General features: G+C 60.8%; 1 protein-coding gene across 1 annotated transcript; it reads left to right on the forward strand.

Annotated features, from left to right (window-relative positions):
- Nucleotides 1-1,851: 1,851 nt before the first annotated feature.
- Nucleotides 1,852-11,720, forward strand: WDR18 (WD repeat domain 18). The gene is made up of 10 exons (XM_045378761.3): nt 1,852-2,073; nt 3,625-3,735; nt 7,185-7,318; nt 7,615-7,756; nt 8,226-8,369; nt 8,458-8,522; nt 8,598-8,722; nt 9,175-9,341; nt 11,162-11,230; nt 11,377-11,720. The coding sequence occupies exons 1-10, from the start codon at nt 1,864-1,866 to the stop codon at nt 11,506-11,508; spliced, it is 1,299 nt and encodes a 432-aa protein (XP_045234696.2). The 5' UTR covers nt 1,852-1,863; the 3' UTR covers nt 11,509-11,720.
- The last annotated feature ends 397 nt before the right edge of the window (nt 11,721-12,117 follow it).

Below are 12,117 nucleotides of genomic sequence, written 5' to 3' on the forward strand. Positions count from 1 at the left end.
AAAGTGCTGAGATTACAGGCTTGAGCCACCACGCCCAGCCCTAATTCCACATTTTGAAACTGTTTTTAGGCCGGGCGCGGTGGCTCAAGCCTGTAGTCCCAGCACTTTGGGAGCCCGAGGCGGGTGGATCACGATGTCAGGAGATCGAGACTATCCTGGCTAACATGGTGAAACCCCGTCTCTACTAAAAATACAAAAAACTAGCCGGGCGTCGTGGCGGGCGCCTGTAGTCTCAGCTACTTGGGAGGCTGAGGCGGGAGAATGGCGTGAACCCGGGAGGCGGAGCTTGCAGTGAGCCGAGATCACGCCACTGCACTCCAGCCTGGGAGACACAGCGAGACTCCGTCTCAAAATAAATAAATAAATAAATAAATGAAACTGTTTTTAGACCAGACGTTGTGGCTGAAGCCTGTAATCCCAGCGGTTTAAGAGGTCAAGGCTTGAGCCCAGGTGTTCGAGACCAGCCTGAACAACATAGTGAGACCCCCCCCATCTCTATTAGATATATATTTAAATAAATAATATTTAATTTTTTTTCTTTGAGACAGAGTCTCATTTGCCCAGGCTGAAGTGCAGTGGCGGGATCTCAGCTCACTGAAACCTCCGCCTCCCGGCTTCAAGTGGTTCTCCTGCCTCAGCCTCCTACCACGCCCGGCTAATTTGTGTACTTTTTGTAAAGACGGGGTTTCACCATGTTGGCCAGGCTGGTCTCGAACTCCCGATCTCAGGTGATCCACCCACCTCGGCCTCCCAGAGTGCCGGGATTACAGGCCTGAGCCAAAGTGCCCGGCCTTTTTTCCTTTTTTTTTTTTTTTGAGACGGAATCTCGCTCTGTCGCCCAGGCTGGAGTGCAGTGGCGGGATCTCAGCTCACTGCAAGCTCCGCCTCCCGGGTTCATGTCATTCTCCTGCCTCAGCCTCCCGAGTAGCTGGGACTACAGGCGCCCGCCACCACGCCCGGCTAATTTTTTGTATTTTTAGTAGAGACGGGGTTTCACCATGTTAGCCAGGATGGTCTCGATCTCCTGACCTCGTGATCCGCCTGCCTCGGCCTCCCAAAGTGCTGGGATTACCACCGCGCCCAGCCCCTTTTTTTTCTTAATGCCATTTTCAGACATGGCCCACGACGGGCAGCCGTGCCATGAGGTTAGACCCTGCTTGGCTCAGACAGAACTGGCGACTTGTTTGACCCATACCAAGTTATCCGACTAATAATTTAGATGCTGGGGCCCCTAAAGAGGGGTCAAGGGGGAGGCAAATATGGACCAATAAGAAAGCACTGGGCCGGGCGCGGTGACTCACGCCTGTAATCAGCACTTTGGGAGGCCGAGTGGGGAGGATCACTTGAGCTCAGGAGTTCGAGGCCAGCCTGGGCAGGACAGTGAGACCCTGGCTCTACAAAAATAAATAAATAAGGAAGCAGTGAATTCCAATGTATTCATCGCCAACTAACCAGGTTGTTGGGTGTGCGCTCCTCTTTTAGGTGCAATGTGCAATGAGGTCGGAACTTTATTATTTGAACATTTAAAAATACGTGAATCCAAGAGGTCGAGTCACTTGGCCAAAAACGCCCGGGAGGAAAAGGCCAAGTCTAGTACCCCGGCTCTAGACCTACTAACTGATCGCCGGAGACCCCGGGCCTTGGAAGAAGTCGCCTCCCCAGATCTCTAAGCCGGCCGCGCGACCCTCGAGTCTCAGGTAAGCGGGAAATCCCATCTCACAGGGAAGCCCCCGCTCCGAGGCACGGGCGCATGCGCGGGTCGGCCACCCGCTGGAGCCGCGGGTGCGCCGCTCTGGCCCGCGTGGCGCAGTCGTCCGCGTCTCGCTGATGATGACGCACGTCCGGGGCGGTGGGGAAGGCAAGATGGCGGCGCCCATGGAGGTGGCCGTGTGTACGGATTCGGCAGCCCCGATGTGGAGCTGCATCGTGTGGGAACTGCACTCGGGCGCCAACCTGCTCACCTACCGCGGCGGCCAGGCGGGACCCCACGGCCTGGCGCTGCTCAATGGCGAGTATCTGCTGGCGGCGCAGCTGGGCAAGAACTACATCAGCGCCTGGGAGCTGCAGCGGAAGGTGCGGCCGTGCGGGCTCGCTGCTGGGCTTGGCTGCGGGGGTCACGGGGCGCCCGAGGCTACAGTCGGGGGATGGGTTTGTGGGGGCCGCGTGCACCCTGAGTCGGAATTGGCGTGGGGCGCGGAGGTCTCCGTTCGGGCGCTCTGCGCATGCGCGGGTCTGGGGGCTTTGGGGAGAGATGCGCGACCTGTTAGGCCGCTCTGCGCACGCGCGGGGTTCAGGCTTAGGCTGCCGTGGGGGCAGTGGGGGAATGGAGACGCTCCGGGGGTCCCTTGGGGCAATTGCGCATGCACGAGTTCTTGGCGCGCGAAATTTGATTAAAAGGAGACTATACGGATCGCGAGGTCAGGAAATCGAGGCCACCCTGGCTAACACGGTGAAACCCCGTCTGTACTAAAAATACAAAAAATTAGCCGGGCATGGTGGCGGGCGCCTGTAGCCCCAGGTACTCGGGAGACTGAGGCGGCAGAATGGCTTGAATCTGGGAGTCAGAGCTTGCAGTGAGCCGAGATCGTACCACTGCACTCCAGCCTGGGCGACAGAGTGAGACTCCGTCTCAAAAAAAAAAAAAGAAAGAAAAAAAAAAAAAAGGAGACTGTGAGCTCTGTGGATGTTGTGGTTCTGCAGGAAGAGGGAGAAGGACCTAGATCTGGGGGAGTCCCCCATGAAGGAGTGGCGTAGGAGACTCATGCGTTTATCCCTCCAATAAAGAAACAGATACTAACCGTCGCCCACCGTTTCCCCTCTACCCTCAAGCCCAAAATGCAGCCAGTCCCTGAAGCTACTCGCTTGGGACTGGTTCTGTGCTCTGGCATTGCCTGATGGAGTCCACGCACAACTCATAAATTTTTCCCATTTTCTTTTATTTTTGAGACAGGGTCTCACTCTGTCTCCCAGGCTGGAGTGCAGTGGTGCGATCTCGGCTCACTGCAGCCTCCGCCTCCAGGGTTCAAGCGATTCTCAGACCTCAGCCTCCTGAGTAGCTGGGACTACAGACCCGCACCAACCACCACACCTAGCTAGTTTTTGTATTTTTTATAGAGGCAGGGTTTCACCATGTTAGCCAGACTGGTCTCGAACTCCTAAACTCAAGTGATCCACCCACCTCAGCCTCCCAAAAATGCTGGGATTACAGGCATGAGCCACCACGCCTGGCCGAGTTTTCCCATTTTAAAGAGGAGGAAGCTGAGGCTTGGGGTCTTAGGTTGGACATTATGGATAGAAGAATCGGTGCACAAGCCTACTGGGCTCTTGGACCCCAGTGTCCTTCTAGACCCTCTTTGCTTTGTTCCTGTGTTCCTCCCAGCCAGGGTCCCTCTGGCCCTCAGAGGAAGCACCAGCCTCCTCTTATCTACCACCTCCAGCCTCGAAGCCTCTTGCAGGGGCGAACACTTCCTCGCTGGACCATGCATTTGCTCAAACCACCCTGCTCCCGACTCCTCTCCCTGGTGCTCTTAACCACTGCCCAGGCGTCCCCTCCCCTCGCCTTCCGCTGCTGTAGGGGCTCCCGTGTCCTGCACGGGGCTCACGAGGCTGATTGTGCATCCATAGGACCAGCTCCAGCAGAAGATCATGTGCCCTGGGCCTGTCACCTGTCTGACCGCGTCACCCAACGGTCTCTACGTCCTGGCAGGAGTTGCAGAAAGCATCCACCTGTGGGAGGTAAGAGGCGCAAAGCGTGAGGGTTTCCCACAGGACATCTCAGCCCATCTGAGCCTTGCCTGCAGGGCACCAGGGAGAGACCATGCGGCCTGGGGCCCTGGGATGGGTGACTGCTCAGGGGTCACAGCCTAAGCTTCACCCTGCTGCCTCCTTTCTCCAGGTCCCCTCGAGACTCTTGCGAATCCCAAAGTGGCCCTAATCCTGCCTTGAGTGCTTGGATAGAGCCCGGTGTAGCCCAGTCCCCAGCACACACACACCGCAGCATCTTCCAGAGCTAGCGGGCATCTCTTCCAGGCAGGGGGCAGCACCTGGCACTTGTAACTTGACAGTTATAAAGGGCTGGGTGCAGTGGCTCATGCCAGTAATCACTGCAACCTCTGCCTCCCGCGTTCAAGCTATTGTCCTGCCTCAGCCTCCTGAGTAGCTGGGATTACAGGCGCCCGCCACCACACCTGGCTAATTTGTTTGTATTTAGTAGAGACAGGGTTTCACAATGTTGGTCAGGCTGGTCTCGAACTCCTGACCTCACGTGATCCACCTGACTTGGCCTCCCAAAGTGCTGGGATTACAGGTGTGAGCCACTGTGCCCGGCCAGTGCCTCCTTTTTCTTCCTGCTGGAGCAACTAGGTGACAGCAACCCCTAGACACACTCACAGCCCGTGCTCTCGTGGTGAGACACAGCGAACTGTTCAGGCCATGCATTTAGGTCAGCCTCTCAGCTCCACCCTGGTTAGGGGAAGCAGCCCTGGATGATGTGTGAGTGAGTGGGTGGTGCCGGGAGACTTCATTCACAAAGCCAGGCCTCTTGGGATTTGGCCCATATCGTAGCTGCTGTGGTAGATCATTGGCTGTGTTGTTACACATGGTTCATTATATTTGGGGGGAGACCTGCCCTCAAACCCACACAGAGCAGGGCAGACAGTACGAGATTTGGAGCCAGAAGACCCAAAGGTAACCATGTTTCTGCCCTTCTGACCTTGTCCTTGCCTCCCCCAGTGGGCTGCTCAGAGAACTGAGAGGGCTGGGTGGGCATGAGGATTCTCTGAGAGATACAAAGGCCACCAGGGGGATGGGCATGGTGGCTCATGCCTGGAATCCCAGCACTTTGGGAGGCTGAGATGGGCGGATCACTTGAGGCCAGGAGTTCAAGACCAGCCTGGGTAACATGGTGAAAACCCGTATCTCCAAAATATACAAAAATTAGCTGGGCGTGGTGCCATACACCTATAATCCCAGCTTTTTGGGAGGCTGAGGCATGAGAATCACTTGAATCCGGGAGGCAAAGGCTGCAGTGAGCTGAGATTGTACCACTGCACTCCAGCCTGGATGACAGAGCAAGACCTTGTCTCAAAAAAAGACGCGGGGTGGGGAGGTGGCGGGGAGCACAGGAATGACAGGAGGCATCATTATCTCACCCCCAGGACACGTGTATATGTATGTAATTTTTAAACTTATTTTTGAGATGGGGTCTCACTACATTGCCGTAGCTGGTCTTGAACTCCTGGACTCAAGCAATCCTCCCAGGTAGCTGGGATTATAGGCATGTGCCACCATGCCTGGCATCCCAAGGCTTTTAAATATCAGTCCATGATTTTGAAACTGGGATGCTGTTGCTGAGAGAGAAACTGAGGCAGGGAGGCAGTAGCTCACAAGTCACCCCTCACGATACACCTCCTGACCCTGGTGGCTGTCAGTCTGGGGCAGAAGGGTATGTGGGTAGGAATTAAATGTATCATCACCCCATGGGGGATGTCTTAGGTGGGACCCCTTCCTGTTCTTGGCTGGGGACAGTGTGCTGGGTGGCACCCACTACCAGACCCCTGCTCCCCTAGCTTCCTCCTTTTTTATTTTTATTTTTATTTTTATTTTTATTTTTTTTGAGATGGAGTCTCACTCTGTTGCTCGGGCTGGAGTGTGGTGGCTCGATCTCAGCTCACTGCAACCTCAGACTCCTGAGTTAAAGTGATTCTCCTGTCTCAGTCCTCCCGAGTAGCTGGGATTACAGGCACCTGCCACCATGCCTGGCTAATTTTTGTATTTTTAGTAGAGACAGAGTTTTGCCATGTTGGTCAGGCTGGTTTGGAACTCCTGGCCTCAGGTGATCCGCCCTCCTCCGCCTCCCAAAGTGTTGGGATGACGGGTGTGAGCCACTGTGGCTGGCCCTCCTGGAGAGTTTCTGACCGGCATGAGCTGTGACCACAAGGGGGTGCCCCACATGCTCAGCTGGAGCTCAGGCCGGACTGCCTCCACTGTGCCCCCTGCCACGGTTGAAATCCTCCTCCTGTTCTCTGTGTGCATGACGGGTGTGTGAGTGGTGAGTCAGGAGTGGGCTGGAAACCTGAGAGCCGGGGCTGTGGGGCGGGGGCTGGTCTGCCTCTCCCATGCCACGGGGACAGGGACCTCCCAGGAGGCACTGATTCTCTGATGCTGCCCTGTGTGTACCAGCCCCGGGCAGTGGTGCTCACCAGAACTGCCATCTGTGGTTTGGGGCTGACCTGGACCCTGCTTCATCCAGTGCCATTTAACCCTCCCCGGCCACCCTGGGTTTTGCATGCGAGGAAACTGAGGCCCAGAGAGGGCATGGCCTGTCAAATCTGGGCTCAACAGGCCCTGCCTGCCCCAAGAAAGCACCACGCACAGGGGCTTTCGACAGCAGAAACTCGGCCCCCATCCTGGAGGCCAGAAGTCCTAAATCAAGGTGTCCGCAGAGCCACGCTGCCCCTGGAGGCCCCAGGAGGAGCCTCCCCACCTCTCCGGTGGTAGCCAGCGCCCCTTGGTGCCCTTGGCTTGTGGGTGACTCTCCCCTGCCTCTGCTGCCACGTGGAGCCCCCTGCATGTTTGCACTTCTCTCAGCTCACCACAACCGGGACACACGGGATGGAGGCCCTCGCTCCAGAACCACCTCATCTTAACTTATTATATGTGCAGAGACACTGCGTCCAAAGAAGGCCATTCACAAATTCCAGGGCCGGACTTTAACAAGCTTTTGGGGGAAACACACGATTCAACCCACAACCCCAACCAGAGATCTCAGCCCTCGCCAGGCGACCTGGAAAGGGCTCCCTGTCCTCTTCCTCAGACAAGCTGCCGGGCTTCCTGCCCCCACCCCCGGTCAGGCCACCACAGCCTGCCCAGAAGCGACTTCCCGCTGAGTGGTGGGAGCTGCCTACAGCTCCCGAGTGCAGCCGTTCCTACAGGGCCTGCGCAGGAAGCCCGTGCCTTCCCTGGGGCCCGGCTCACGGGACCGGCACCTCCCTGAGGCAGCAGGGAAGGGCAGGAGACTTGCCCCCCTCCTGGGCGGTCACGCAGGCGGGGACGAGGCGGGAACAGGTGCCCACCCAGCCCAGGCAGGGGCGTGACAGTGTGGCCATGGCCGTATGGTCATGGGGTTCCCCGGGCTGCAGCCCGCCCTTTCCTCCCCTGACCTGGGTGCCCTCTGCCCCTCACAGGTCTCCACCGGGAACCTTCTGGTCATCCTGAGTCGACATTACCAGGACGTCTCCTGCCTGCGGTTCACAGGGGACAGCAGCCACTTCATCTCAGGGGGCAAGGACTGCCTGGTACTGGCTTGGAGCCTCTGCAGGTAGTGCCTCGCCTGGCTCGGGCGGGGAGAGGAGGGGCCCAGGCCCCTGGTGGGAAGGGGCTTCTCTTGGGGGCTGGAGTGCAGAGGACAGAGTGATCATCCCAGGGGTCCTGGCTGCCCACGCTGGGGTCTGGTTTGTCCTGCGGGCCGTGGGGACCCAGCCTGGAGTTTACTCAGGTGAGGCGGGCCAGGCTGCTGAGTGGAGGCAGGTGTGTGCGTGAGGTGGGTGCTGGAGGCGTGGACTGCCTTGTTCCCTGCGGTCCCCGCCTGCTGAGTACCCGCCTCACCCGGCCCAGCGTGCTGCAGGCCGACCCCTCCAGGATCCCGGCGCCCCGGCACGTCTGGTCTCACCACACGCTCCCCATCACGGACCTGCACTGCGGCTTTGGGGGCCCCCTGGCCCGGGTGGCCACCTCCTCACTGGACCAGACGGTGAAGGTACAGCCGCCCCCACCCCCCCACCGCGGTCCATGAGCAGAGCCCGGCAGCTGCAAGTCCTCAGCCAGGAATGCAGGGATCGTCTCCTCCCCCTCCCTGCTGTCAGGACTTCAGACAGCTTTTAATCCCCTGGTACTCTGAGCCCAAGGACGTCCAGGGAGGTCTGCCAGCCTGGAAATTCCCACTCATTCACCATTTCTGGTCCGGCTCCCTGGCCAAGCCTGGGGAATCGAAGGGCATCACTACGTTTCAGTCGTGGCCAGTGGTCCTGGGAGGGAGACCCAGGGGTCATCAGCCCGAGACCAAGCTCCCTTTCAGCAAGACCCACATGGTGACGGCTTTCACCCAAAGTCCCAAGCCCTAGGGCCAGAGGACAGCCGACGCCTGACCTCCCTGATGCCCCTGTTCCCACGGGGTCCTCGAGTTCCCCCGCGCCAGGCCGAGCCCCACGCCCTTTGCCCGCCCGCAGCTGTGGGAGGTCTCCTCGGGGGAGCTACTCCTCTCCGTCCTCTTTGATGTGTCCATCATGGCGGTGACCATGGACCTGGCTGAGCACCACATGTTCTGCGGCGGCAGCGAGGGCTCCATCTTCCAGGTCGATCTCTTCACCTGGGTGAGTGCGGCGGCGGTCTGTGGGCTGCACCGTGCCCTGGGACTGAGGGCATCGGGCCTGTGGCTCACAGCCGTCTCGGCCTTCGCAGCCCGGACAGAGGGAGAGGAACTTCCAGCCAGAGCAGGACGCCGGGAAGGTCTTCAAAGGGCACAGGTGGGGACGTGGGAACGGGGCGGGGGGCTCCCGAGCACGTCCTGTCTGGCGCCTGACCCCTGCCTGTCTGTCTAGGAACCAGGTGACCTGCCTGTCGGTGTCTACTGACGGCAGCGTGCTGCTCTCGGGCTCCCACGACGAGACCGTGCGCCTCTGGGATGTGCAGAGCAAGCAGTGCATCCGGACGTTGGCCCTCAAAGGTGGGCGCGCCTCTGCTGAGCCTGCGGCCAGCGTGCAGGGGGCGGGGAGGAGATCCAAGGGGAAAAGGGGCTTGGCTTGACTGTGGGCGGGGCTGGCTTGCTGTGGGGTGGGGACTGGCTGGGGGCCTCGCAGGAATGGGGCGGGGACTAATTGGGGGCGGAGACTGCCCTGGATGGGGCGGAACCTGTCAGGTATGGGGCGGGGTCTGGCTGGGGGCGGAGACTGCCCTGGATGGGGCGAAACCTGGCTTGTTGTGAGGCGGGGCCTGGCAGGGATGGGGCGGAGCGTGGCTGGGATGGGGCGGGGAATGGCGTGGATGAGGCGGAACCTGGCTTGCTGTGGGGCGGGGCCTGGCTGGGATGGGGCGGGGAATGGCTGGGGGCGGAGACTGCCGTGGATGGGGCGGAACCTGGCTTGCTGTGGGGTGGGGCCTGACCACCGCACCCCCCAGGCCCAGTCACCAACGCCACCATCCTACTGGCGCCCGTCAGCATGCTGAGCTCAGACTTCAGGCCCAGCCTGCCGCTGCCCCACTTCAACAAGCACCTGCTGGGCGCCGAGCACGGGGACGAGCCGCGCCACGGGGGCCTCACCCTGCGCCTGGGCCTCCACCAGCAGGTACGGCCCCCAGCAGGGAACCCCCACTGCCCTTTGGTCTCAGAAGACCCCGTAGGCCGTGGGCTCCTTCGCTCCCTCAGTCCTGGCACCCGTGCGGCGGTTTCCCCCAAGCCCAGCACTGGAGGGCACATCCTGTGAGCGGGATGGTGATTCTCGGAGGGCCCTCTGCCCACTCTGGGTGTGGACCCAGAGGCTCTGGTAAGTTAACCACCCCTCGTCCCCCGGCCAGCAGGGCCGAACTGTGCGCCCCACACACCAGCCTTCACGCGCTGGAGATCTGATGGTCAGCTAGGTCTTTCTGCAAAGGGCTAATGCCCCATATTTTGGGCTGCGAGGGGCAAAAGTTTCACATCTGGGCTGCGGAAGGTGCGGGAGCAGCCGTGCAGGGCAGGGAGCGGGTGGGGCCCTGATGGCTGCATGTGGCTCCCACGTGGGTTTGCGCAGCCTCTGCCTGAGCACAGTCACATCCTCACCCCTGCAGCTCAGCACCACCCCCTGCTCTGTGCAGGTGCTAGGGTAGGCTCCTTCCCACCCCGGCCCCAGGAACCTCACAGAAGCCAGTATGGTTGGCTGGGGTGGGGGCTGGGGGGGTCCTTGAGCCTGGGGAGGCTTCCCAGCGTGTTTCCGCCCCACTCCCCAACCTTCAGGGAGCTTCCTGCGTCCTTGGTGTCTCACGTCACTGTCTGTGTCCCTCGCTGGGCTCTGGCGCTTGGCACTTGTCCCCACGCGCCCTCTTCTCACCTGAGTACAGATTGATTTTTTTATCTGGAGGGTGCCCGACAGCCTGACAGACCCTGCACCAGGAGATGCCGTTATCTCCCTTGTCCACGCTGACTGATGGAGTGACGCTCTGTCTTCCCACATCTACCAGTGGGCTCGGGGGGGGGCAGGCAAGGGACCCCCACCGTCTGGGCATCCGCAGGCCCCTCAGACCGAAGGAGGCCAAGAGCACAGGCTGGACTGGCTGCTAACAGCATGGGCAAAAGGGGGGCGCGCCTTTGTGTTCAGAAAGTGCTGGAACCTTCAGAGTGAAAACAGACCTGCAGTGGCACAGAGCCAGCTCCCCGCTAGGGTACCTGCCCGGATACTGCCTCCTCCCAGGGCAGCGAGCGGCGGCTCCCACGATTCCTACCCAGCCAAGTGCCCTCCCCAGAACCCCACCCAGCTGGCCACAGTGAGATTCCAGAAGGGGCCAGGCCACACCCTCCGGTAATGCCACCACCTTTTCCTGGGCGCCCCACCTGGCTCCCTTCCTCCTGCGATGGCTGCCAGCTTGTTGCAACACAGCTGACACTGACTGGAATGTCGGCCTGTCCCACAGGCGCTGCTGGGGCCCAACACAGCGTCCAGGAGGCGGGTTCCCGACCTCCGACCCCCCCAGCGACTGGTCCCTCTGCCCAGGGCAGTGGCCTCACTGGACTGGCTGGGCTCTCCCCATGGCTGGAGGTGGTCACTGTCTGTGAGGCCCTCGTCCGGCCCTGTGTCCCAGAACCTTCCCTGGGATCGCGGGTCCTTCCAGGCCTGACCCAGGCCCCCTGTGTGTGGTGTGGTCATCTGCACCCATATCCCCAGCCCCATCTTTTGGCGCAGTCGTGGAGGATCTGAGGCGCTGGGTGATGGCTGCATAGCCAGGGTCAGGGTGGTCATCTGCAGACTCGAGGGAGATGAATGCCCCTGCCTCAGTCTCCCCTTCTGTCTGTGGGCGTCACGGTGGCCCCTCCCTGACTGAGTGGCTGCCCACGATATCGGGGGTGGGATGGACAAAGCGTGTGGTGTGTGACAGGACACAGCCCGAGGTCATGCGGCCCACCGTGTTGCAGGGTTCAGAGCCCAGCTACCTGGACCGCACGGAGCAGCTGCAGGCCGTCCTGTGCAGCACCATGGAGAAGGTGGGCAGGGCCTCGGGTTGGGCGGGGCCTCGGGAGGGGCGGCCTCAGGCTGGGCGGGGCCTGAGACTGGGTCAGTCCTGGCCAGTGGCCCCCACTTCAGCGCACCCCAGGCCACTTCCGCCCTCTGACCCCGACTCCTACCGCAGAGCGTGCTTGGTGGCCAGGACCAGCTGCGGGTCCGTGTCACGGAGCTGGAGGACGAGGTGCGCAACCTGCGCAAGATCAACCGGGACCTGTTCGACTTCTCCACGCGCTTCATCACGCGGCCGGCCAAGTGAGGCCCAGAGACCCGGGCCCAAGGCGCCCAGGCCTGAGCCCCACGCCTCCCAGCGACCGGAGCCCACGGGTGTGGCCCCCACCAGCCCAGGCCTGGACTCTCCCCAGTTCTGCGTCGTGTTTGGGCTTTTCCTCTGTGACTGGGCGGTCTTGGTGTCTCGTGGCACGCGTCACATTGGTGCTAGCCTGTTTTTAACAAAAGAGGATGAAAGGCTTCTCTCCTGCCTCCTTGTGTCCGGGTGTGGCCTGGTGCTGGGCGCATCGCAGCTCCACTCTGCTGCTCGGCCCAGCTCAGAACCCCAGCCCCACTCGGCACCCTCCATCCGGAGGTAGAGACCTCAACCACGCTAGGCCTGGCAGGAACGGCTTTAGGACACAGCCCCGAGCAGCTGCAGTTCTGACTCTGCTCTATTGCCCGAGGGCCTTTGCATGGCCGCGCCTTCCCGAGAAGGCACTGGGCCAGGGTGGTGGGGTTGAAGGAACCAGGAGGCCAGGCCCCTCTGGTCTGCTGTGCAGGGGGTCTGAGTGGAGACAGCCCTGTGGGGTCCCGAAGGGAGGTGGCTTGGTGTAGAGAGACGGGCCGGGGGACGTTTGGGGGTGGATCCAGCTGC

Source organism: Macaca fascicularis, chromosome 19 (genome assembly GCF_037993035.2).
Source record: "Macaca fascicularis isolate 582-1 chromosome 19, T2T-MFA8v1.1".
Lineage (NCBI taxonomy): Eukaryota > Metazoa > Chordata > Mammalia > Primates > Cercopithecidae > Macaca > Macaca fascicularis.

Excerpts from the sequence above, each read along its gene's own strand:
- WDR18 (XM_045378761.3), top strand. The coding sequence starts at position 1,864 with ATGGCGGCGCCCATGGAGGTGGCCGTGTGTACGGATTCGGCAGCCCCG. Across the intron at positions 7,319-7,614 it reads CTGGCTTGGAGCCTCTGCAG|CGTGCTGCAGGCCGACCCCT; the intron begins GTAGTGCCTCGC and ends CACCCGGCCCAG. Across the intron at positions 9,342-11,161 it reads GCCTGGGCCTCCACCAGCAG|GGTTCAGAGCCCAGCTACCT; the intron begins GTACGGCCCCCA and ends ACCGTGTTGCAG.